A 26,808-nucleotide genomic window follows, 5' to 3' on the forward strand; every position below is an offset into this window, starting at 1 on the left:
GGAGAGAGAGAGAGAGAGAGAGAGAGAGGCGTGTGATTTCTCTTTGTACTGAATGAAGAGTTCAGCCTGCTCCGCTCCTCTCTCTTCTCTTTTTATATAAGCAGAGTTTGCATGCTGTAAATAGCCCAATAAGCCGGTTACACTTCACGTTTCACCGTAACGGTCGCTCCGGTTTGTTTTGTGGAAACGTCCGGCTACTGCCAACGTCTCTTTGAGCAATTTTTGGACAACAAAAGCATCAGGTCCAGCGCTGTTTCTTCGGGGGATTCCAAGTCACACATTTATCAGCCGAGATTTTTTTTTCAGTGAGGAAAAGGCCAGCACGTCAACAAAAGCCGCTTCGCCTCCTGACTGTCGCCCATTTCACACTTCACACCTCCGGGGGGGATTTTAGTATCCCGAAGCGAGTGACGATGGCTGATACGAGCCCTCAACCCCGGGTATATTTCCAGACGCCGGGCGGCACCGCGGAGGAACCCGAGATTCCGGTTCGGAAGCAGGGACGCGTTACCGTCAAATATGACCGTAAAGAGCTGAGGAAGAGACTGAACCTGGAGGAGTGGATTATCGACCAGCTAACGGACCTCTACGACTGTGAGGTAAATACCCTATCAATAACCGGCCTGCAAACCGATTGATCCTATCGATCCGGGGCTCCATAAGTAATAGAGCTCTACAGTAAAGCGTAATAAGTCAGTTTATCAGATCTGGAGCCTCTGTCTGTCCTCTTTTAAGGCAAACTGTTACTAAATAAACATTAAATGTAGGCCCTTTGTGGCTGCTTTTGGCCTAGACTTGCTTCTTATAGCCTTTAGTATCTGGGCCATATGCGAAACGATGAGGTAATGAAATACGTGACATAAGAAGAGTGTGACAAGAAACAAAGACTCCATCATGTGAGACATTTGTAATGTTTAAAGACCTCGTGGTTTAACTTCAGCCCCCACCCCCACCTACAGGTAGCTACATGTAGAGCTGATGCAGCTTTACTGTCTTATCGTGGAATAGAGATCTCTCTCTTCTGATTGGCTGAAGAGATTTTAAAGCACACCTGTGAATCCACCAAATCAAGTATGGCAGACAGTAGGCTACTCTTGTTTAGCAGCTGTTTGGGAACGGTTTTTCCTATTCAAATCAGGTTTTAAAAAAGTAAAAATTTCATAAAATCAATTACGAAAATAAAATGTTCACGTGCTTGTTAGGCATGCACAAAAAAAGGAAACTATGTAATTTATTTCGATTATTATATAAGTTATTCCGTCTGCTTTCAACGTAGTGCTTAAGTACAGTAAAACAACTTAATGTTAAAATTAAATAAATACAAAAAAACAATATTATTTTATAACTTCTATAACACAAAAGGCACCAATAAAAAAGGGTTTTTTTACATATCAAAGTGCGGTTTCTAACAAATACTCTTTCAACTAACTAACAAAATCCCTTTGTTCAATATCGTTGTCTTTGCAAGTTGACAAGTATTTCATCCTAGCCCTAGGTTATGTCTTTGTCTCATCTACAATAAGACCATTGTTGCACACCTACTCTCTTTTTTGGTGTATGCTAATTGTAAAGTTTTAAGTAAAATGAAAGGAGGGATACTCTCTTCCGGAAGGGGATGTGCTGGCAAATGAGATAAATGAGGTGTGACTGATGAGTCTGAGTGGGGGGTCTGGTTATGCGTATGACCTGCCTGGCTGTGGTAATGACTGAGTATCAGTGGAAGCTAACTTTAGAGTCCCTCATCAAACCCTGGGCGACACGGAGAGCCACGCCAACTCCTGTCTGGCTGCTGCCGTCAGGAGTTGGTAAGCCCATGCCGACTGAGCTAGCATTGACCCATATTCTATTAGCAATACAACGACTTAACAGGTATGAAGGTTCCTAGAAGGCTAAAAGAGACAAAAAGGCAGGAGGATTCAAGAAAATGTGCACATAATACAACTAAATTAGGCTATTCTAAAGGGGATAAAGAGTTAGACTTGAGCAAAGCTTCCAAAAACTCTCCTACTACTTGACCTTTGACCCTACTGACGCACACAGACATACGATGGGATTGTCTGGCTGTTGCTTTGTGGAGTTGTGTTGTTGCAGACACAACAGAGGCTGTCTCCACACTCGCACCTGTAAATCCCAAATCTAATCCACTGACAATCTATAACTAACTGTAACCAGATGCTATTCAAAGCCACTGAGGATGGAAAACGGATACCTCCTTTTTAATCTGTTGTGAAAATAAGATTGTGTCTGACTTGTATTGACATTTCAAAGGCAGTTGCAGGGATACCCTGTGACATTTGGATAATAACAAAAAAGTAGCGGAGATACTAGAGACTTTTATGCCAGCAGAGGGGATTAATGGCGCATTTCCACTGGGCCTCGCACGGCTTTGTACGGTATAGTTAGGCCTTGGTAGGCCAGGCTCACTTTATGCTGCGTTTCCATTACAGTTTAGTAGCTGGGGCAGTAACTATGGTAACGCAGTGTAGGCGGAGCCATGACGTCATCTTCAATGCGAACCACAAAACCAACACTAGCACTGTTGCTAGTTGTTGTTAGCACTCAGAGCTCACAGCTCCTCATATCTGTTCAGAAACTAGACAAAAGTTAAACAAGTACAAACCACAGACAGCCTGTGTCATGGCGAATACAGTCGCTGGTTTATTTATGTCTGCAGGCCGTTGTTGTGAGTGTGGACGGTCGGAGCATATACAACGTTAGCTTAGCCGATCTCCATTCAGAAAACACGCATTTTAAAAGGTTTTTCGCCTGCCGTCTGTCTGCAGACTTGTCAAAGCATTAATTCATGGTTTTTACTAACCGGTATCAGTATGTAGTTACTTCGGCATCATTTTGAAACGTGTATTACAATTAAATCACGGTCAAATATGTTCATCTTGTTGTAGTTGTAACCACTCACGTCACTAGTTTAGCATAATTTTCAGCCCGGTTGTTGGCCCGGAAAGAACCACGATTTTGGAGGGCCAGAAACAATTATAACGGAAACTCTGCCGCAGGGTTCCCTCGTCCCTTGGAGAAGGCGGAGAGATGGGTGTTTCTCATCTGATTGATTGAAAATGTTATTAACAGATTGCAGAATGGGTACAATACAGTACAGCTCAATACACAATTGTTAAGGGGATGCAGACCAGAGAAAGACTTTCGTCTTGTTTACATCAGGGTCCCCCATTTTAATTCATCATAACATATATGACATACATGACATACAGATAGATTACATTTTCATCTGCTGATGGACTACCGGGGAGATTTACAGCAGGAGCACACGCTTGCCTCGGGGAGGGAGAAAAAAAGCCAGAGCCCTGGCCCCTGCCTCTCCCCACCTCTGCTGCTAAATCCACCACGGAGAATAAACAGAAGGGCAACCATGGCAACCATGCATGCTTGTGAAGTCTTCTTCGCTGCTTTTGGTGTATTTTGTGGCGGAAATACAGCGCCACTTACAGGCCCGGCATATGTACTACAGCGTCTCCAGCGGGTTGAGCGGTCTCGTGTGGACGGACACGTTTCTGGTGCCGATTGCGCGTGGACAGAAGACATTTTTGATATCGAATTCGGTTCGTTTTCGTTACCGTCTCCGTGTGTCGAGGGTCTAAGGCTGCAACCAACACATATTTTCATTATCGATCATTTTCTAGATTAATTGATTAATCCTTTGTCTATACAATAGGGAAAATGCGATCATCAAGTAACTCAAAGTCCAAGGTCATGTCTTTAAATGTCTGGTTCTGCAGTCCAGAAACCAAAATATATTCACTTAAATATGATACGAAACAGAAAACAGGACATCTCCATATTTGAGAGGCTGAAAACAGCATTTTCTTGCACCTTTGCATGAAAAAATGAATGATCATCATTATATTTCTGTCGATCGGCACATTTTTGCAGCTCTACTCACATCCATCTCTTATTCAATAACGCACTAATTATTACAGTTATGCTAGCTTTAAAGCACTCAATCTTTATTGTTAGTCTGCTTTTTTTTGTGCCAACAGCTCAACAAATAGGTGCTGTGAGACTTTATTTGTTATCCTTTGTTATTCTCAGATCAGGTCGTGTATCAGATTATACTCGTGAAAATGGTATATTGATTTATTTCACATTTTTGGTCACCTATCTCTCATTTATCTCTAATAATAATGGCTATTTTTCCGCTTTTATCCACAGAGGTTTCATTGTTCTGATTCCTTCTCTGCCGGGGCTGTTAGACAACAAAGAGATTAATTTACAGTCGGTTCACTAATGGAGACACATTGGGCTCATTTAGACGGGGAGATGTGGAGCACGTGCTCCCAAACAGTGTAACTGGAGAGCAGGGAGCAGGGAGGGCTACCCTCTTCACTGACAAAAGATATGGAGCATGTGTTCTGGGATTTACTCCTTCTCTTTCACCTCCGTTTGCTAAAGCACTCCTTCTCTTGCTGTGTCCGTATATTTGCTCAAGCCGTAATCCACATATTCACCCATCATTATTTCCTACCCCTTTATTTCACTCCTTTGTTTGATGCATACTATTTCTGCTGTTCATAAAACAGCATGGAGTTCAGGGAATTCATAATGAGCCATTTTCCCATTCATATAATCCTTTAAACCTGCTACAAGCAGTCATTTCTGCCAGCCAGCATGTCAGATATTCATCCAGCCACTCAGTCCGTCTATCAGGGAGTTGCTATAGTGAGGATCCGAGCCTTAATATGACGCCATGGCAACAAGGCTTGGTTAAATGTGTATTGGTTAACCGTGCAGTCGAAAAAAAAGAGTCCATTCAGTCAAGGAAAGAGTAGTCAAATTCCAAAAAGCCCCTCATTATTTTCTTGCAAGATTATATTTAGAGCTATTTAAGCAGCGTGGTTTAGCATTGTTGGAATGTAGTTTTACTCAAGTACTGTACTTAAATAGAAATGTGAGGTACTTTACTTAATATTTACATTTTCCTGCTACTTGATACTTCTACAGCTTTAGTTACTTTTCTCACTTAACATGCAAAACATGTGATAATTTCAGAAAATACCAAAGCGATACATCACGTTTTGTATGTAAAATATTATAAACTCCGCAATAGTGTATGGGATAGTTCAAATCGGCACCGCCTCAACCAACTACAGAAGTAAAATGCTAATTACAAATGATGCATGAGTAATAACAATCATTTTAAAATAGTAAAAAACACAACATTTCGCATCATGGTTACTTTGTGTCCATACTGAGATGCTTGTACTTTTATTTAAGGATCGGAATACTTCCGCCTTCTTGGCTTCAGATAATCCCTGCAGTCGATGTTAATGTGACATTTGCTTTGTTAAAGAAACACTCCGTGGTTTTGCGATTCCCAGTGTTAGTGAAGAGGTTACTTGAGTTAATCTGATAGGGTTCTCAGTAGGGGTACAATTGTAAAAAAAAGAAAAGGTTGGGAACCACTGCGATTGTCACGGTAGAGCGAAGGAAGCAGGACCCAAATGCAGATTAAACTTATACACCTTTATTTCAAGGATACCGAAATAGAACTTGGACAGACAGAACACTCACCGGTGAACACAGTCAACAACAAAAGACGAACCGACAAAGACAGACAGAAAAACCAGAACTTAAATACACACAAGACTAATCACACAAACAAGACACAGGTGAGGAGGGAGGAGAAAACACAGAGGCACCAGGTGAACACAATCGGGTAATCAGGGAGGGAAAACAGACAGAAAGCAACAGGCAGGAAACGGGGGTGAACAATCTACAAAATAAAACAGGAAACCCAAAGATAGAAAAAGACAAGACAAAACAACAACACAGACAGATCGTGACAGCGATACAATCTTAAGACCCTATATTCTCACAGTTTATATCATAAACCCAACTGTAAACGGTGTTAGGTTGGAAACACAAACAGTGAGCTGGCAGGAAGTGTTGGGATTGGAGGAGGGGGAGAACAAAAGCAGGGAGTGTTTCTTTAAGGATAGATGCCTTTTTAAATTGTTGTTATTGAGCTTCCACTCTATTACTGGCTTTATAAAGGTCCTAAGTGAGTTTGAGCTCACTCCAGGGAAAAAGGAAGGTGGGGGTTACACACATCAAGTCCACCTAAAGTACAAACGATCAAATTTCACACCAGCCCCGGTATCGTTTTCATAACAAATTATTTTTCCGTCTGTTTTATCTTCTCGTAGTGACCAGTAGCTACATAGTTAACAGTGGGGCAGGGAGGCGATACAATCCCCCAAACTCCAGGGCCCTACGTGGCCACACACACATCCACACACACACACACAAACAAACACAGAAGGGGATACGAGAGAGAACAGAGGCAGGATTGGTGAGCAGGAATGCAATAAACGGGGGAAGAGAAGGAAAGAAAAACTGGAGGGGATGGCAAGAAGAGAGGGAAAAAGGAGTAGGAGGAGGCAGGGATGTCACAGAGGGGGAACATGTTTTTGTAACATGTGTCCTCTGCTATTGTTTTAACATTATAGCAGTGCCTAAAGTCCAGTTTGACTGTAGCAGCACACAATCAGACACTGAAAACAATCCTTCTGAATGCCGAAAAAATGAACAACAATGATTATATCTTACAAAGGAATCTTTCACATTGATTATTCTTATTTCTGTTGCCTCATTTTCAGCTTGTGTCTCAAACTAATTTTTTTTTTAGATATGGTTGAAGACAGGACAACACAAACCCTAGTAGAGCTACACACTAAATAATAATTTTGATAATCCATTAAACAAACACCGTATATGTAGTGTGAGGGTGAGTGTGCAACATTTGCTTAAACCACTCACCTAAAGGTCTGAATACCAATCAGCTTTACCCTGTTTCACTCCAAGAGGGTGACTACAAAGAGTGGTTGTTACACAGCGGGTAGTGAAAGACTCCAGTGTGTCTTTGTAAACCCCCCCCACAACAGCACGTGGACACAGATCTTGTTAATAGCTTACATGTGGTTCTACATGTTAAACAGTCTCTTCCTGTTGGATTGGGGGTGAGTCAGCATGTTGTAGCTGACCCACTGACTGACCATGTGAGCGTTTATACCACGCAGAGGGGATAAATCAACAGAGAGGATTGTGAGTGATCTTGCGTAAGTGTGTGAGAAAGATCGGAAGGAAGTAAGAAGGCATGGGTGAAGATGTAGAGAGAGGGAATGAGGGATGTGTGTAATCCAGGGGAATGTTTAGATTGTTGTCACAGGAAGTGTGTAAGAGACAAACACAGTACATTAGGGAAAGGGACAATATTAAAACATTACTTTCCCCCAAAAGCACAATCGATACACACACCTGTTGATTCACACACTCACATGGGGAGTTTCAACGGGCACATTTACACACCATTTAGGCATTGAGCCCTCGGGTTAGGCCGTGAGTCACCTTTAAAAGTGTCTGTTTTAAACTGTGAGTCAGGTCTGAGGCTGAAGTTTGCTTAGTGTTAGGATGAGAGATAAAGGAATGAATTACACTGCATGTGTGGGAGATGTGTCTGTTGGCCCATTTATCATTTGAGCTGACAAGAACAACAGGAAGTCAAAATGTTCCCCCGTGGGTCATTTGTCACAGTGCTTCCTTCTAATACATGTGTTGTTGTGAAACTCAACAATGCATCGGATCAACTTATAGTCCATTAGAGGACAGTTGTCTTGCAGACAGGTAAAACTTAGAACAAACAGACGTTGGGTCACAGACATGAATTCCTCAACAGGAAACCCAAAGCTAAAAAAACATCATAGTCAACCCCGGTACTTAAGCAGACAAACGGGTCATCAGTTGGATGATCAGCGTGAGCATTTAATAGCTCATTGTCTTTCTTTTACGGAAAGTACGAGTCAGATCAGGTGAAACACCAATGATCCTACTGGCCACTTTAAATATACGTTGCCACATCTATGCACCTATTGAGAGATTACAGGTAATAACAGAGAAGGTGATGACTGACTGAGAAGGTGATGGAGCTGTAGAGAGCGTCATGAGTTTAGAACCCACACCAACCAGTTAAACAACCCTGTCTCTAAAAATAAATCCCATCCTCATACGAACTACTGCATATACAGTTACGCTTCAAGGCAAACGGTTGCAGTCTTAAACATGTGGTTGAGTTTGTAGATTGAATCAAAAACAACATGCTTGGTTAAATGTATTGAAACATTATTTAAAGTTTAGCTTTAAATAAGTGTGTTTGTAATGTTATATAGTTTATAATAATCTAAATAAGGGAACTTTGACTTTTGACAACAAGCTAGTAAACCTGGATGTAAATATTGCTGGCTCCACACATAGAGATACAAAAATTGGCCAATCAAATGTTTTATAAGATCCAAAAGACATTAAACAGATTTGTTAGGCTTCAAGGATAGACTTAGGTGTTTCGGTGAGAACAGTGGTTTTGACATTTTAAAACTTTCAGGCAAGTGTTCTTGTACGTGATCCAGTCTTTTTGTTGTTTCCCACAATCCTCGGGACATGCTCCGTCGTGCGTCAGTCGGCCTGCACATACAGCACTGATTGTCTAACAGCGCTCCACCACGTAAACGCTTCAGTGTTACGTTTCAGCTCCAGATAAACCCGATGAGCTCGTCATTCCAGCGTCCGTCAGTCAACTGTAATAGGTTCAAACAAAACCATTTTACATTCATCCTCACAAGTCAAGCGTGGCACTTTAGCGCTTGATGCCTGCAGTGAATATGACAGCAGCAGGCAGTAACTTGTTTAATGTCATGAGACAGTTTACAGACTTGTATTCATTCACACTCTCCTGCAGTTGTGTATACTGTGTGTAAACACTTAACAGGCATCCTGTAAATATCTATCTTCCATAAACATGATGTGTGTATTCCCCTTTGTTTCCCTGCTCGTTACTCAAGAGCAGGGAGGTACATACAGTTTGTTTCAGACAAGCATTAACTGAGTCTTAACAAAAGTAAGGCTGTAAGTAACGATTATTTTCATTGTCAGTCAGTCTGTTTAATATATTATTTTTTAATTCATAAGTTATTCCGTCTATTAAATGGGAGAAAATTACGAAAATATTCACAATTTTCTTATAACACAACTTTAACCGATAAAAAGACAGTCAAAAATATTTTGTGCTTAATTTAGTAGTTGAGAAATAAGCGATTTATACATCCTTTCAGCTGTTAATCTGTTAATTATTTTACAATTATATTCACTTTTAATCAATAAGTTATTTGGTGTAATCAAAGAAAGAACCATTTCAAATTTTAGACTTCATTTTCTCATAAGATTGTTTTTTTTCTGCATTTTATACCAATTAAATGAAAGCATTTTAGGCTGCACATGTACTTTTCTGTTATGTGAAAAGCTCCAGCACCCCTGTGGAGGCTTTGTATAGGGAGCGTGGTATAATAGTGATAGATTTTGGCACACAGGCCAGCGTTATTGCAGAATATGACTCTCGGGTGTTGTTGCTGTTATAGTGATTTGAAATGAGAGATGAATATGAGGTCCGGGTGTTTTATCAGCCTCCGTACTGACACCATATTAAAACAATGAAAGAAGCCATTGTTAACAGAGGAGACATCAGCTGGCAGCAGCTGGCACACATCTCTGAGAGGAGTTGTTATCATCATGAGGTCTGCAGGTTGTGTGAGGTAACACAGATCCAAAAAAGGAGTGTTCAGTCCCAGGAGGAGCTTTAGAGCAGACAACAGGCCAGTTACTAACTGCAGGGAAGAGGTGTTAGTATACGGCTTCATGCAATTTGTGCTGTGGGACTTTAATGTGTTTATTGGATTTTTTTATATACAAATAACCGACTTTACCTGAGATGTGCACAATATCTCCCCTGTTAATGCTGAATATTAAGAGAAGTTGATGGATGACTTCTCCTTGGGATGTGATTTTTAATATAAGATAGTAGTAGATTTCAGTATCAGTAATGGGTAGAGAAAAAACACCATTACTTTATAATTACATTGACTCAAGTAGAAAGGAAAGTACTTAAAAAAGGAGTAGGATTACAAAAATAAAAAGACCTTCTCAGGTTACTTTATTAGATGCAACTATTACATAAATGCATTTAGCTCCTTAACAGGTGATAACAAATGTGAAGTGTACATTAAATGATGATATTAAAATATAAATGAAAATAGGTACTGCACAGTATAACCTAAAAACATAAAAAAACAAGACATAAAATCACTTACTAAATTGTGTATATGTACAGTCTTATCTAATGCGGGTGTACGTCCTAGCTCAGCCTAAAATCCAAATTATTTTAAGTGAAATGTATCAGTAAAACAAGCAAGACGTAGGTAGCCAATTATAAGATAGACGTACATTTCTTCTCAAATAATACTCTTAGAATTTAATTAAAAACTACTTGAGTACATCAATGTAACCCAGCACTCAGATTGTCTCACTGAGTTCAGAGCTGTGCCACTGTGTGTTAGCTGATGAAGAGTTGGTAAGAGCACGGTGCCATGCTGGCTTCATATATCCTCCATGATGTCACCACTGAGTCAAACCTCCTTTAAGCTTTCATGGTGGCACACATTGGATGTCTGACAGTGACAGGTTTCCTGTGTGATTGTGAAAACTGCTCTGGTTAAAAGGGCTTTGTGAAGAAATGGACAAACAGATGGACACACAGACTGGCAAAACAGCTGATGAATGAGCTGGAGGAATAATGATGCAGATTTATTTTTATTATATGAAGTTCAAATGATCTAGAATCATTTTGTGAATCAAAAATAGTTAACAGTTTACTTTACTTGTTTTTTCTAAAAATGGATTTAATCATTAAGCAGGAAGGAACAACTAACCATATTTAGTCCCAGAGTCTGATTTATAAATCCTTGATTAATCAGGAAGGAAGTCACTCTTTCCTTCTCGCACACAAACTCTCATATGGTTGGAATAAAGAGTATTGAATAAACAAATCAACAAGTGTTTAGTAATTAGTAATTCACTTCTTGTTTCTGGTCCATATTATAAAATATGTAAGAGGAACTGGCCAAAATGTCCGTAGAAACGTCCTTTCTACTCACTACTCAAGCTTACAGGGTGTGTTTCCTGTTGACAAAGATTTTGGCTGGATTATAACTTGAATCTACTTAAAGTTGGATTCTGTTGGTGCCATAAAACCAATCAGAACTGTTTGATCCTACTACAGAACAAACTTCAGAGGAGAGAAAAGGAATTGCCAGGCGACTAAAGAAGAAATCAGTTAGTGATCAGATCGATGTTCATGTTGGGACAGACGGTTTCTTATTAGGGTTGTTGTTTCAGACCATGTCAGTCTGTTTCTGTCTCTGTATGAGAATGTTATTAGATTATACTGAAAGAAAGAGTTATAATCTCATCTAATCCCTTTTGAAATCCAAAGGGATTACATCCTAATGAAAGCAGAATGAACCTGATGGCGCCACAAATAAACGTGGGTGAAAATGAATGGAAAACATATTTAAATATGAACTTAACTACCTCTTAGGGTTGCCAAACTCCTGCCTTAAACTGCCACAATAAAGAAAGTAATTCAATGAATAACAAATGAACAAATGAATGTTGGGCCCTTTGCTTGCCAAGAGTGAAATAATGGTAATGTGCTATAATCCTACTTTGTGTGGATTCTTAATTTAATCTGCATGTAATCTCATTTTCAGTCCAATTGTAGTGGTAATTACTGAAGAGGAGGTGTGTGTGGTCTTACTTTGGCTCTTTTTTTGCATGTATCTGTCCCCAAGTTTTGTATCTTTACCCGTTTGCTCTCGTGGTAATTAGTGTCCGATTAAAGAACCGGAAAAATTGAATTGTTAAAAGACCTCCCCCCCAATATTTCACACATCGATATCAGTGTGTGTGTGTGTGTGTGTGTGTGTGTGTGTGTGTGTGTGTGTGTGTGTGTGTGAGAATGTGCAGAGCGCCACCCTCAGCAGTGACAGACTTAAGTAGGAGGTGGAGGGTGAAAGTGGGCACTTGAGATGCTGCCTGGATCATTTATTTTAGACGGAGGCACGAGGCCTCTTGTAATTAGCGTGGGCTGAAGAGAGAGTTAGTGAGAGAGAAAAGCAGTATCTTTTATGCAAATCTTTACAAAAGGTTAAAAGTTAGCAGTTTAAATCCGCTCATACATCTTCTGTCTCCCAGTTTTGGCTTTCTGACATAGTTTTCATGTTGTATTTACTGTATTTGCCCTCACCTAACTAAATCTATGTACCAACATTGGAAGACTTGGATGAAATGATCCTGAAATCTTGGATGTTTTTACAGTTTGTGGCACAAACCGGTAGTTCCTGTGCTGCACTGCTCTGCACTTCCCTCAAACCACCTGTCAATCACAATGGTGGCACTGAGAAGTCTTTCGAGTTTAGTTCCCTTTTGAACAAGTGTGTGTAGGTGAGGCTTTTTTGTACACCCATGTGGCCAATCCTAATCCTTCTATCAACTCTCGCTATGCCACTGTTGCCATGGCTGGAAATGTATTTATTTCCTTTGTGCTGTATTTAGCTGGCATCTTTAGTGCAATCAACCCTAAACATAAACAGGAACATTAGCTATCAATAAGCCAAACCATTTGAAGTGCTACATTTACCTACATTGCTACGGTTGTGTGTTAAACCGCTACCAATGGACAATAAGTAAATATCAACATGTTTGCTTTAAATCTGGCTTCACGGTCGGGTGAACACTGGGCAGCAGCAGCGGTGCCAGTCTGCTGCCCTCGTGTAGTGGTTAGAGAGCGTGATACAGCGTGATACACCCCCCCCCCCCCCCCCGTGGCCCCGCTCTGATGCCAGGACAAGTCTTCTCGAGCTGGTTGAGACCCTGAGGGAGCAGCAAATCCCCCCCGACCCCCCCTACGCTTGCAGCTGCAGCAAAAGACATGTCCAGTCAACACACAAAAAGCACCGAAGCGCTCAGTCAGACCAAACAAGCCGATGAGGGAATCATTCAACCGTATCGCACGCTGATGGGGCTCTGGGCAGCTTTGGAAGGTGGTGGGGTCAAGGTTGGGGGAAACTTTACATTTGAACTCTCCAAATAGATTTATTTAGCAATCAGTGTGTGTCCAAGTCTATCAGCAGATCTGTTCAGCTAGCCACTCTCTTCTTTACCTCGATATGATGTTGCTCTTTATCATGCAGAGGTGGAAGAAGTACTCAGATCCTTTATTCAAGTAGAAGTATAAATAGATTAAAATGAAAATACTAAGGTATAAAAATGAATAGTAGTCAGTGTATGTATGTCTATATATGTTTTACTATTGTTGCCTAATTACAGCATAAGAACTGCCAAAAATACTATCCTAATTATAGCGATTAATGTTTCCTGGCATCCTATGAAGATACGTTCTGTGTATTTGGAGCCTGTTTAGTTTGGATTCCTGTTCTCTGAAGCAACACACACACACACACACACACACACACACACACACACACACACACACACACACACACACACACACACACACACACACACACACACACACACACACACACACTGGGACACAATAGCATGCCCACATCACTACCACCACACTCTGGTTTATTTTACATTACGTGACAGAGCTGTTTTATCAGTAGTGAGATAGCAGGAAGGGTTAGGGTTAGAGTCAACACATATGGAGGCTCTGGTTGGATGCACTGTGTATGACATGTCTCTACAGAAGTGTAGATCATTTGGAAATCCTTACTCCCTCTAACAATGCAAGGTGTGTGAAAAGTAGTTTTGTATTGCAGAATTTAGTTTCTGGTCACCATCCAGGTTGTGAAAGAGGTGAGTTCAGTTGAACTGTGTGATTCAAAACAGGACATCATATTCTCCTGGGAGGAAGTACATTCAACTGATAGGAGGTGTAATAGAGGTACAAATCAGCCACATGCACACACATACTGTTACTCAGACTGGACTAAGTACATTGCATTGATTATGGGCAGTTGTGGTTTACGGTTGTGTGTACAGCAGCCACTTCAATTAATTGTGCACGCACACTTAATCAACTCTGCTCTCTTTAACTGTTAACGCCAACACACACATTCACTCTCACACACTTCCCACAGATCTCGCTTTCCCTCCCCAGCCAAGCAATCTCCAAGGTCACGTGACCAGACAGGAAGTTGCTTGCTCCTCTTGTGTTTTTAACCCCTTCTTCACAAGAGAGAGCTTTTTGAATGTTTTTTTTAGGCGGTGACACATTATGGGAGCCAAACTGGTTCTGGGAGGAGGGAAAGTACGTGCTAAGAGAGGGAGGCAAACAATGTGTGTTATTGTAAGAGATGCAGATTCCCGATAAGCATGAGGGAGATAGAAAGAAGATGGAAAGATAAGATGGACTTTTATTAATCCCTCGTGGGGAAATAGTTTCTCTGCATTTGACCCATCCTAGTGTTAGGAGCAGTGGGCTGCCATTTTGAACGGCGCCCGGGGAGCAGTGTGGGGAACGGTGCCTTGCTCAGGGACACCTCGGTAGCACTTGGTCTTGCCGGGACTTGAACTGGTGACCTTCCAGTTGCCAAGCCAAGTCCCTATTGACTTCGCCAAGCAGCAGGCGATGACTGACACTATGCATAGTTCCCCTCGTAAGAGCCCGCAGCAAGGTGGCCCAAATACTATGATTTGCCCTGTCACACCCACACATACACACACACACACACACACACACACACACACACACACACACACACACACACACACACACACACACACACACACACACACACACACACTGAGAGTGATTTATAGCAGAGCGGTAGCAAAGAGCGCTGATGCCAAGCAGACAGGAAGGGCATCAGAGAAGACGTAAAGATAAAGAGAGACAGAGAGGGGGGGGGCATGACAGGAAGCAGGTTCAAGCCCAGTGTTTTTCCACTATTTCCACAATGGGCTTTTCCTAGGTGTGTGTGTGTGTGTGTGTGTGTGTGTGTGTGTGTGTGTGTGTGTGTGTGTGTGTGTGTGTGTGTGTGTGTGTGTGTGTGTGTGTGTGTGTGTGTGGCCTAGCATTACTATACTTGTTACACAGTCACGTGTGGGGACTCGCCTCCCTTATGGGGACAAATTGGAGGTCCCCATAAGGGGAATCATTAATTTTAGGGTGAAGACTAGGTTAGGTTTAGGATTAGGGTAAGGGTTAGGCATGTGTTGGTCATGGTTAAGGTTAGGATAAGTCCCCAGGAAATGCATGTAAGTCAATGTAATGTCCCCTGAAGTGATGTATACATGGTGTGTGTGTGTGTGTGTGTGTGTGTGTGTGTGTGTGTGTGTGTGTGTGTGTGTGTGTGTGTGTGTGTGTGTGTGTGTGTGTGTGTGTGTGTGTGTGTGTGTGTGTGTGTGTGTGTGTGATCAGAGGACCGTAGAACGAATAAGCAAATCAGTCACAAGAGGGAGATGTATTGTCACTCCGAGTAGCTTTCAGGCAACCTTTAAGTTTAAAATATCTTCTTGTACTTTGACAACGAGATGGGTTGAAAGGAAGTGTTTGAAAACAACAGGTTCTAACCTTTTAGCATGAAACTTACATCAAATAACTTGTCAATTATCAAAATATTTGGCAATTGATTTGAATCCTTTGGGGCACTCATCGTTGCAGATGTAAAATATCTTTGGAATTATGGAGAGGAAATGTAACTTTTTACTCATAAGTCACATCCATTGCTAACTTTGCACATCATTTCTGCCACAGTGTATTTAACAGACAGGCATGCACATGAATACGATGTGGGAGTAATTAGGTGTGCTAATCGGATCATCTCTAAGTCTTTGCAAACTGTCGTAACCTCCCCTGCATAATAAATCAAATATAACTACATGATTCTTTGCCGAAGCATGCTTAATCTCCAAGTCACCGCTATCTATCCTGACCTTTAGCAATGAAGAAGTATGTTTTCTTGAGTTGTTTTCTTCAGAAATAGTGATTGTCAGCTGTTATCTTCTTTTCTGTCTGTTAGGATACGTCAGGGATGATTTTGATGTATGCAACAATAAAACATATCCCAGCTAATTACGATAGCTGAGATTTAAGTATCGACAAAGCACTCAATGATTTATAGCTCTGGCCTTTTCATTCAGACAATTAAACAAAGACGATTAAAAGCACAATCCAGTTTTCCGCATTAAAGACATTTTACTCGTAGATTGGGTCAATTATACAAGAGCTCATTTAAACAGTTGACTTCCTGCTCTGGTGTTAGTGATGTGGGCTTGAGAAAATGGCGTGTGAACACTTTGTTCTGACAACTTGTGAGAACCGAAACACACCCTCACAGCCAAACCATCTCAGCTATGCTCAGAGTCTGTAACTTGTCATTGTCACACACACTTTTGGGTCCCAGTGCCAAGTCAACCAGCATGAGGTCATAGTTTTAATGGAGCCTGCACATTAACATACACTCACTCTATAATGCAAACACACCTAAACACTCAGCAGAAACACTTTGCTGCTTGGACTGACCCCAATACAGTGAGGCAGCACAGAGAGGAATGGAAAGGAAAGTGCAGCAACGTTAAATTAGAATCACACCCCCCCACCCCCCCCCCGCATCATTTCACAACTAACTAACTTTCAGAATTAGCAAGGATAGATCATAGTAAGAGTAAAAGCAGTGTGATGAATTCAGTCAAAACAAGCACACACACAAGGAAATTGGAGTGCGTGTGGACATTGTTCAGCGACACACGGCCTACTTTTCCCGCTCCTTCCTCTTCCTCCTTCCTCCTTCCTGCCTGCTGCAGCCATCACTTCCCTCTGTCCTCATCCCTGCATTGTGGCCAGCCAAAACGTTGTTTTTGTTGCAAAACAGGCGACTGGCCATCCTGAACGCTGACTATTTGTATCCTTCTTTGTCACCGTGGCTGTAGGGAAAGCAAAAGTGGCTATTCATCACTCAGCATCCAGCTTGAAGTAGCTTTTATGGCTGCGATAAAGATGATTTTCTACTAATCTGCCAAAAAGATTTAGTTTACGATAGTATGTGACAAAGAAAAACAGGAAATCTTGTCATTTGGGATGAATTCTTAAAGCGTTTTGACTTGAAACGAAGAGTTGCAGCTCTGCTTTATGTTTTCATCACTTTCCTCTACATGGTGTCTAACCCTTTTCCTCTTTCACACACACACACACACACACACACACACACACACACACACACACACACACACACACACACACACACACACACACACACACACACACACACACACGCTAACCTGTAGTTTACACAGATCCTATCACAGGAATCAGCTCCTTTGTTGTCACTGGGAAACGTGCTGTGTAATCCTTGCAGGTGTCCTGTGTGACCTACTTACACACCAAGCTTCCCACACTGTAAAGCAACTTATATATCCACTTGATATGGACCTGTGTTGTAGTTTCGTTAGCAGTGAATCTGCTAGTTACATAGAGCTGCAATGATTAAGTGATGTACAGAGAACAACTATTTTGAAAATCCATTAATCAATAAATTCATTTTTTAACAAAAAGCTGTTTAAGACTCCAAAATATAGGTTTTTCCTCTTTGTCTCAGATTAATATCATATTAGAGTCAATATATTCGAGGTTATGACTGGCAAGACATTTAAAGACCACGCCTTAGATCTAGATCGCCTAGATATTTGTTGACATATTATATACCAAAGGATTAACAGATGTATCTACAAAATAACTAACCTGTTAATCAAGAATGAATATAATTGTTAGTTGAAGCCCCAAACATTGTCCTACCTTCATTTCTTTGCTTCTCATTTTTACACTCACATCCCTTTTTTCACTTTTCATATCTGCATTTTGAATCTGTTCCTGTTCGTAGCCTGTAGCTGCAGTATATGTGTGTCATTTCACCAGAAAATCTGTCTTGGTGTTGGAAGTTTTAATATGATTTTAAGTTAGAGTACTGACTTAAAAGTTGATTTGGTGAATCATTTATATTATTAATTTTTCTGTGAGCATATATTTTACTAATTGAACTGCCAATGTATTTAAAAATACGCTTTTTAGCTACATTTTCTTTGTTATTTTGTCTTTTTTTTCAATATTGAGTCATTACTCCTTATTACAGTCTGACCAAACTTCCCTTTAGAAACATTGACTTTACTTCATCGCTCTCTGTCATCACTTCCCTTTACGGAAATATTTACAGTTACGATGATCGGCCTTTTCCTGCAATAGAAGACCGCTGACCTACTTGTGTGTGTGTGTGTGTGTGTGTGTGTGTGTGTGTGTGTGTGTGTGTGTGTGTGTGTGTGTGTGTGTGTGTGTGTGTGTGTGTGTGTGTGTGTGTGTGAGTAGCTTATGTTTTAGCTACGAAGAATCTGTAGCTGCCATTTGATCTGTCCAGGGCTGCAGCAGCCGGCCCCTGTGAGAGAGGAACAGTACTACTACGACACACACACACACACACACACACGCTCTCATACTGTCACATCTCATCTGCTCTGTTCTGCGGGCAGCCTGCAGACAGACAGTGTGTCCGTCCGGCTGTCTGTCTGTCTCAGTCTCATTGTGGTGCTGTCTGAATCATATTTGCACGCTTGTTGTCCAGCAGAGTATAATTACATTTAGAGGCCACAATTAAACGTCTATATGGCAGTTTATAGAGATAGTTTCTAAGATGAGGCTGTTTCGGACTGAAAAGGGAGAGTTCCGAGTATGTAACATCAACAGAAGTGTAGTCTTATGACACGAGATATAACAGACATAACCTCTCTTGCCAGGGAGATACAACTATTCAAAAGTAAAGTAAGGCTATCTCTGCAAGGACAAAGAACAGATACTGTGAACAACAACGCCTGAAGACAAGAAATGAATCCCTGATGAGTATTACTCGACCAAAATGTTGCACTTAGTCTGTGGACTTGGTTTTTCTAAGTAATAGGAAACAGTGGGTATCATTTGTATTTCTTGTTGCCAGGTATGATGAAGTAAACATGCTGCAGAGCAGTTTGGTTGCAATGGCACAGGTTTGGGAAGTAGTGAGCATACGACTGGAACAATTAGACTTGAATTAAACTCCTTGACTTGTGTGTGAGTGTGTACACTGATGTTTTGATACAGTTGTTAAAAATGCCCTCTATTTACTTTACAAGAATTTCCTCAGATTTTGATTTATTTGTGTACCTTGGATGCCTGTGAGAAATGTTCTTCAAGAGACAGGTAACACATGCCATAAACTGATATACAAATGATCCGTTTGGAGGCTTTCCATTGAAATACTATATGCCATGATGATTGAGAAGCAACAACTTCCATGTTCTCTCTATCTATTTCTTACACTATAGGTTTCACATGGTCTCAAGAATAATAATACTGACAAGATAAGTCTAAATCTGATGTGCCTCTTCCAATAGTTGCACACGGCTCTGCTTTGTTTACCAGCCTGCAGTGTGTGCCAACATCTGGCAGGCACCTCTCAGATCACATCTGCAGCCGGCAGTAAACCCTGTAGACTGCAGACGAGTTCACCGAGTCAGTCTGAGGATTGTTTTGGAAACCCTCCCTCGTGATTCCCCGCTTTCTTTGTGTCTCCTCTCTGAAGCCTGTCTTCCGGCCTTTTTTAACATCCCTCCCTCCCTCCTCCCTCGGTTTACTCCCCTCAGCTGCTCCCTCTTCTCGAGATGCTTCTTAACCTCTTACCTTCCTTCCTCTCTGCGTTCCCTTCCCCCCCGGCATATTTAACAGTCCGTCTCTAAAATCATTTTCAAGTAAGCTGTATTAAATATGAGCCAATGTGTATCGCTTTCAGGATGAGCAATGGGAGATTTACAAGACATCTACAACTTCTTTTAGTATGGCACATACAAATAAATGAAATGTTGTTGATATAGAAAAATAGACATAAAGAAAAGTCAAATCTGTTTTTCTTATCCTAAAATCAGTAAGTTCACAGAACAGAATTTTGTGTCTGTATTTGTGTTCTTTGTCTTTCTCACGTTTTTTGTCGCCTCTCTTTACTGCACATAGCAGCACTTGGAGCCCACATGTTGTGAAGATCAGTCTGTGTGTGTGTGTGTGTGTGTGTGTGTGTGTACAGCAGTCAGTGTGTCTGCAGTGTAAGCATGTCTGCCCCTTTGTGTCAATTTTTAGGAGCTTAAAATCCAAAATTCTGTAAAATCCAAATGTGTCTGTGTGTGTGTTAATAGTGTACATTGTGTGTGTGTGTGTGTGTGTGTGTGTGTGTGTGTGTGTGTGTGTGTGTGTGTGTGTGTGTGTGTGTGTGTGTGTGTGTGTGTGTAGGTTTTATTGAACCCTCTTGCTGCTTACTACATGTCTGTACGCCAACTTGCCTGTGTGTGTTTTACTCTGCTGACAGTAAGTCTATCTGTCACCTCCAGTCTCTATCTCTCACACACAGGCTGTCCTGCTCATAAATCCTCATAACACACACACACACACACACACACACACACACACACACACACACACACACACACACACACACACACACACACACACACACACACACACACACACACACACACACACACACACACACACACACACATCCAGCTCAGACATATTAAAGCTAATTTTTATAATTCTTTAATCCATGTGTGTGTGAGATGTGAGAGACTTGTTAAAAGTAACATTCGGTTAATGTGCACACACAGAATTGTGTGTGTGTCTGTGTCTGTGTGTGAAGGAGTGTACGTGTGTGTGGAATAGGGGGTAGTCGGGCAGGTGCAGAGACAGCTGGTGTGGGCAACTCTAACCGAGGGGGAGGACGGGAGAGAGGGTGGGATTCCTAGAGAATGACATGAATATAGGGTAGCAATTGAGCAGCAAAAGAGGGGGAAATGAGTATTTGTGTGTGTGTGTGTGTGTGTGTGTGTGTGTGTGTGTGTGTGTGTGTGTGTGTGTGTGTGTGTGTGTGTGTGTCTTGTTGCCAGTTGCCTTTGATAGCACACACTGCTTGAGTGGTTGAGTGAGACGGATAGAGAAACAGAGGGAGACTATTAAAGCACTTCAGGAAAACAAGGGAATTGATTGGCCGGAGGGAGAAGGCGTGGCGAGGAAGAGGAAGAGAGACACAAAGACAAACTTACAGTGAACTCACTTTTCACTTTCATTTATTTAATGAGCTAGATATCTCTGCTCTAGAAAAGGGGGCTCTTCTTATTAGAGGTCAGTTTATCAGTATGAGCCGATAATTGCTTTGCTGGAATTAAAAGTGTGCATTGTCAATTATTGCAGCTTTTTCTGGTTGGATGTGAAATACAGGCCAATTTCAAATGGAGGAAGCTATTCTCTGACTTTGTGTTGATTTCAAAGGAGCGCCCTTATGGGAGTAGCAGGAGTGTGTGTTCACTTTTGGCAACAGTGTGACAGTCAGCTGTTTACAGGCAACCCTTCAACAATGCACTGTGATGAGTTAAGCAACTGTTCCACATTTTGGAAATATGCTTATTCGATATCTTGTCTAGGATAACATTGCAAGATTGAAACCCCTAAGATCTGTATGCTAAATATGAAGCCTCATCCAGCAGCTAGTTAGCTTAGCTTAGCATAAAGACTGCAAACAAATAGAAACAACTAGCCTGGTTCTGTATGAAGATAACTAAATACCCTAAAACACCTCTCCAGGGCTCATTGGGTTACAACAAAAACAACATTGCTATTGCTTTCTTCGTTCGTTCTTTATACAGAACACGTTTTTTTACAGGCTGTGTGCATCTAGGCAAATACGTTTTGAATTGAACAATTTGATTTCCTATTTTGGATCCAAGTAAAATATTGGTATTTTTTCAAGTGTCTTTGTCTCTCCTGTCTTTCGTGATAGAAGGACGGCTCCCTCTAGTGTTCAGTGATGAACATTCATCAGTCACTGCACCGCATCACACTATGGCTGCTGAATTCATCGTATTTTCATCGCAATTACAATTATGGCTTGCAACGATTACGAAAACAACGTAATCGAAATAAAACGATTATTTTTTTTCTTATTAATACAAAAAAAATGTATACTTCTTTTTTTTTTTGGTTTTTCATTTGAGTTATACTTAAAGTTCAGGGTAATCAACTGTTAAAAACATACTGTTCACGTTTTTTTTCTCCAATAAATTCATGTTTTCAAAGTAATCGTTTTGAATAATTGTGATATCAATTATTGACCCAAATAATCGAGATTATGATTTTTGCCATAATCGAGCAGCCCTACATCACACACAGACGTGTCTGCTGGGCTATTTGCAGACAACCACATAACATAAAACAAGGAGAGAAATCTGCATCATCCTTTCTATTCTTAATCCATCAAGAGAGACTGACTAGTGTGTGTGTTTGTGCTGCAAGAGAGCTGTCACCTAAAAAACCTTTTAGATTCTGATCTGTGTATCAACTTGCAGTTCAGTTCATTTTACTCTGATTATTTCGTGTCATGACATCTTAGCTGATTCATTCATGGTTTCAGGTCAACATCAATAGGGTTTTTTCCAGGACTCGTAAAACAAGATGATTTTTTCACAATTTCAAGCTCAGATTTGGTTATTTTTCTATACACAACGGTTGGTTCCACATGATTCATTCAAGGGCAGTCAGAGTCTGGAAAATCTGACCAAAGAAATCTGCTTTTAAATGCTCTAGCTATGACAAATGCTTTAATTTTGGCGTTTTATGAGAAGAAATCATGCGTTTGTAATTCCGTGTTCAGAGGCTAATGTACCTCCTTTTCTCTTGTGTTAGGAGGAGGCCATCCCAGAGCTGGAGATCGATGTGGACGAGCTGCTGGATATGCCCAGTGACGTAGAGCGGGGAGCCAGGGTCAAGGTAGGAGACAAATATACACTCATGTCAACTCATGCAAAGACGCACAAGTGCCAAAGGCGAGATGTATATCCTGACTGTCTTCTATTTATTTTCAGGACTTAGTGGTCGAGTGTTTTAAGCCTACTGAGGTGAGATTTGTTTTACCTTCCTTCCTCTCTTCACTCCACTTTACCCTTATATCTATGTACTGTTTGTTTCTGACTCATGTGTTTTGTCCCTCCTCTCTCCCCGTAGGACTTCGTCTCTGAGCTGCTGGACAAGATCCGAGGGATGCAGAAGCTCTCCACGCCTCAGAAGAAATGATGCGTCCCTCCTCCTCCTCCTCCTCCTCCTCCTCCTCCTCCTCCTCCTCCTCCTCCTCCTCCTCCTCCTCCTCCTCCTCCTCCTCCTCCTCCTCCTCCTCCTCCTCACCCACACCCTCCCCTCCACCTCTCGTCTTCCTACCTTGCTTTCCATTTTTTTTTTTTTAACGTCAGTCTCCATCCATTGAGGGTCTTCTTGTTTCCTCTTGCCTGGATCCAGCCCTAGCTTGATTTCCATGTGTTGTGACCTTCCTGTGTTGTTAGTCGGACGTTCTTCTTAAAAAACGAAGATTGGTAAAGTTAAGTTAGCAACAAGTGTTTCATTGGGCTTCATCCAGGCACGTTCCTTCCTTCCCCTTTCCACTCCTCGTCCTTCACCCTTTGTTTTGGCTTTTACTCCTCTTCCTCCTCCAGCTCTTCTTCCTCCCACCCTCCCTTTAAACCACCCTCCATCTGTCTGAGGAGGAAGAGAAAAAGAGGAGAGGAGTCATATAATTACTGAGAGGAGCGGCTGAGAGTGGGAAGAGGAACAAGGGAAAGAGTCTCCGACGGCCAAAAAAGAGTGGAAGGCGGAAACAGCCAATCAGCTTGAAGCAGGGCCTAATCACTGCTTATGTCTATAATGAGATTCCTTGTTTTGTAATGGGGTTACTCTTTTAGATGAGTTACCAACCGTGATTCTTGTGATGCTTTCAGTGCAGGGGGGATATTCACTCGACTTTTTTGGCGGGGTCAGTACAGTCTTTTCAGATAATTCCTCCCATAATCAGAGGCATTTGTTACACTGGTGCATTTAAAGACTGTCCTTTTTTGTGTGTGGATCTGCACTATGTAATTTTATGGAAGAAAATCTGAACCCTTTGACCACGAGAAATAATGGGACGTCATTTTAGTCCAACAAAAAGAGAAATCTGATCCTGGAAATAGTGGTTGAACCTTAAAAAAAAGTTGCTGTGGTGGTCTAACGGTTCGACTAATTATAGACTACAAATCTTCCTTTGAGGCTAGAGTAGAAGTAGGTTCTCTTTAGGGTGGGTGTGCTTGAATTACACATTTTTGAGGAAGAAAAGTTTATTTTCTTTCCTCAATGCGTAGTGCAGTTGTAAGAGAGGCTCTTTAGAAGCACATACATGCATTTGTGCGTCCGTGTTGCTAAATGCTACATGTTGCTACATAATGTACAGCAACAAACATAATAGGAGTGTTTTCCGGCCTGTATATTCTGCTGTTCAGTTCGACAAATTAGATTTAGTTTAAATAGGACTGGTTCCTGGTTTTGTTTTTCTTGATTTTGTCACACACACACTGACAGTCTGAAAGGGGAGTCCCAGAACAAAGCTGCCTTGTTTTTTTTTGTTTCATCCCCTCTCTGTGTCTCTTCCTCACTTTTATTCTTTTATCTTTACTCAGTGCGCCACATTGTTTTGTGTTTGGCAGGTGTCAGTTTGGAGCACACACACACACACACACACACACACACACACACACACACACACACACACACACACACACACACACACACACACACGTGGAAGCTGTGAAATTGTCTTTAAAGCTCCACGTTGGTGTTGAGACTTTGTAATGTCCTCTGCATGCCAGTAGACCCACCAATGGGAGGGATGGATGGAGGCCGCTGTTTTACATTGAAGCTGTCTAAATGCATCCACCCTTCCTTTTCTTCTCTCGCTCACACTCACTCACACACACACACGCCACCCTCTGGGCGTAGAAAACGGAAACACACTAGCAAACACAGCTGCCTCTCACACAGATGTGCACACACACACTGAGAGAGAAAGGGAGAGGGAGACAGGTCGGGAGCTGTCACAGGACCTGTGTGTGTTCCCCCTCCGCAGCTGCCAATCATCTGCGAGGATAAGCCATCTGCTTCTCAATCTGAGCCAATCGGATCAGAGGCTGAAGCCCGTCGGCCAATCGGAGACGCATTAGCTGTGATGCCTGTGGCCAATTGCTAACACCTGCGGAGACAGCAGACCTCCACTGTCTGTCTTTCTCTCTCAGTGCCAACACACACACACACACACACACACACACAAAACACACACACACACACACACACACACACACACACACACACACACACACACACAGGCCCATTTTCATCTTGCTGTTCTGTCCTTCCTGCCTATCATCCCCCCTCCTCCTCCTCCCTCCCTCCCATATTCATCCTTTTGTCCACCCTCCCTCCCTCAATCCTTTTTCCTTTCCTTTAAAAAAAAAAAACAGATGTTGCCTTAGGTATTATTTATGTTACACAAACCAAATAAAGGGGAGACATTCATTTTTTAAAAGGTAACTGCTAAACACGTGAGCAGAACTGCGACATGTGGAGAATATATTGTCGCTCCTTTTTTGGAAAACAAAATGAGATTTCTTTTTTTTTTCTTTTTAGAAGTGAGTGTTTAATACTTAGGCCTTGATACAGTGATTTTGCTTAGATGAAACAATGTTCCTTGCATTTACCATTTGAATACTGGGCTGTTTTTATTGTGATCATGACACTTATTGATGCCATGCCTTGGATTAACATAGCTGAACACAAATCCACTCAGATACACCTTGGTGCGATTGCTTTTGCCTTCCTAGTGGGGTTTCCAAATCGAGCACGGTCTGCGTTTTATTTCGGAGACATCGGATTGTACCAGGCACGCTCAATCAGTAGGTGAATTTGAGTGGATTTTCTTGTCTGAATCCAGGTTTGGATTATATCTTCTTAGACTGTTATTGAGGAGTCTGTTTTTTTACTGTTGGAGAAAATTGCAAAAAAAAATTATATACTGATTATCATCATTGAGGCTAAATACAAGAGCTAAACTGTGCAGATTGAAAGAGTGAAGGTGTTTTTTTTGGACAATGATTAGATCGAAACCACAAACAAATGTAGCAATATCAACAACAGGTCTTGTTTTTGCCCAATTTTGTTACACTTTTATGCAACTTTAATAAAAACATAAATGGAAATACTGTTGTTTTGTTCATTTGTCATTCTTTGCTTCAGAAAACCTTAGCCTTACCTACAATTATACAACAGAATATTAGCTTGCACATAGTTCAACAAATAATTAATTTACTTTTTATATTCTTTATGTGCTTTATTAACAACTTCTATGAATAAATAAAGACTAAAACCCATTCTTTATAGGACTATTTGAATAGAAAACATTTCCCCCAGTAGGTTGCACAGATGCTTTAATAACATGAATGTTGTTTTTGTTCCATCCACAATTTGTTCAGGCAATAACAGGCCAAAATGTCTGCCATAAAATATGCCTAGATGATATGAATTCCGACATCAATTGAATAGCTGTCTAGACATGGTGTATTACTTTAGTGTCACCTTGTGGTTAATTGAAGAAATTATGTATGCATGGTGGGAAGCAAAATAGGTCTAGGAATTGTTGGTCATGATAAAGAGTATAGTCTATACCTGCTTTATATGAGAAAGGCCCGGAGATAAAGGATATTATGCTTAACACGAGCTGCATCATATTGTTTATGACATTTACAGATTTGTTTTCCTTTGCGATAAATAAATTATTCTTAAAATGAATCTACCAACACTAATTTGATTGAAACTTCATGAATTGAACCAAAACATGTTTTGTTAAAACATGATTTAATATTATAAATTAAAAGGGATACGTCCATTTTTGTGAAAAAAACATGTATTATTGTAATAATTCACGGCTGTTATCGTTGTATTTATTATAATGCATGTGTAATCTCACTTCCTATTATTATTTTAAAATTGAAAAAAAGGAGATGCGC

At 41.1% G+C, this 26,808-nt stretch overlaps 1 protein-coding gene across 1 annotated transcript; it reads left to right on the forward strand.

The window, feature by feature from the left end:
* ppp1r14bb (protein phosphatase 1, regulatory (inhibitor) subunit 14Bb) lies at positions 1-26,004 on the forward strand. Its single transcript, XM_034224536.1, has 4 exons — positions 1-599; positions 22,634-22,717; positions 22,813-22,845; positions 22,952-26,004. Exons 1-4 carry the CDS (start codon positions 414-416, stop codon positions 23,018-23,020), a joined length of 372 nt encoding a protein of 123 aa, XP_034080427.1. The 5' UTR covers positions 1-413; the 3' UTR covers positions 23,021-26,004.
* The last annotated feature ends 804 nt before the right edge of the window (positions 26,005-26,808 follow it).

The sequence above is a fragment of the Gymnodraco acuticeps genome, unplaced genomic scaffold (genome assembly GCF_902827175.1).
Source record: "Gymnodraco acuticeps unplaced genomic scaffold, fGymAcu1.1, whole genome shotgun sequence".
Taxonomy (NCBI): Eukaryota; Metazoa; Chordata; class Actinopteri; order Perciformes; family Bathydraconidae; genus Gymnodraco; species Gymnodraco acuticeps.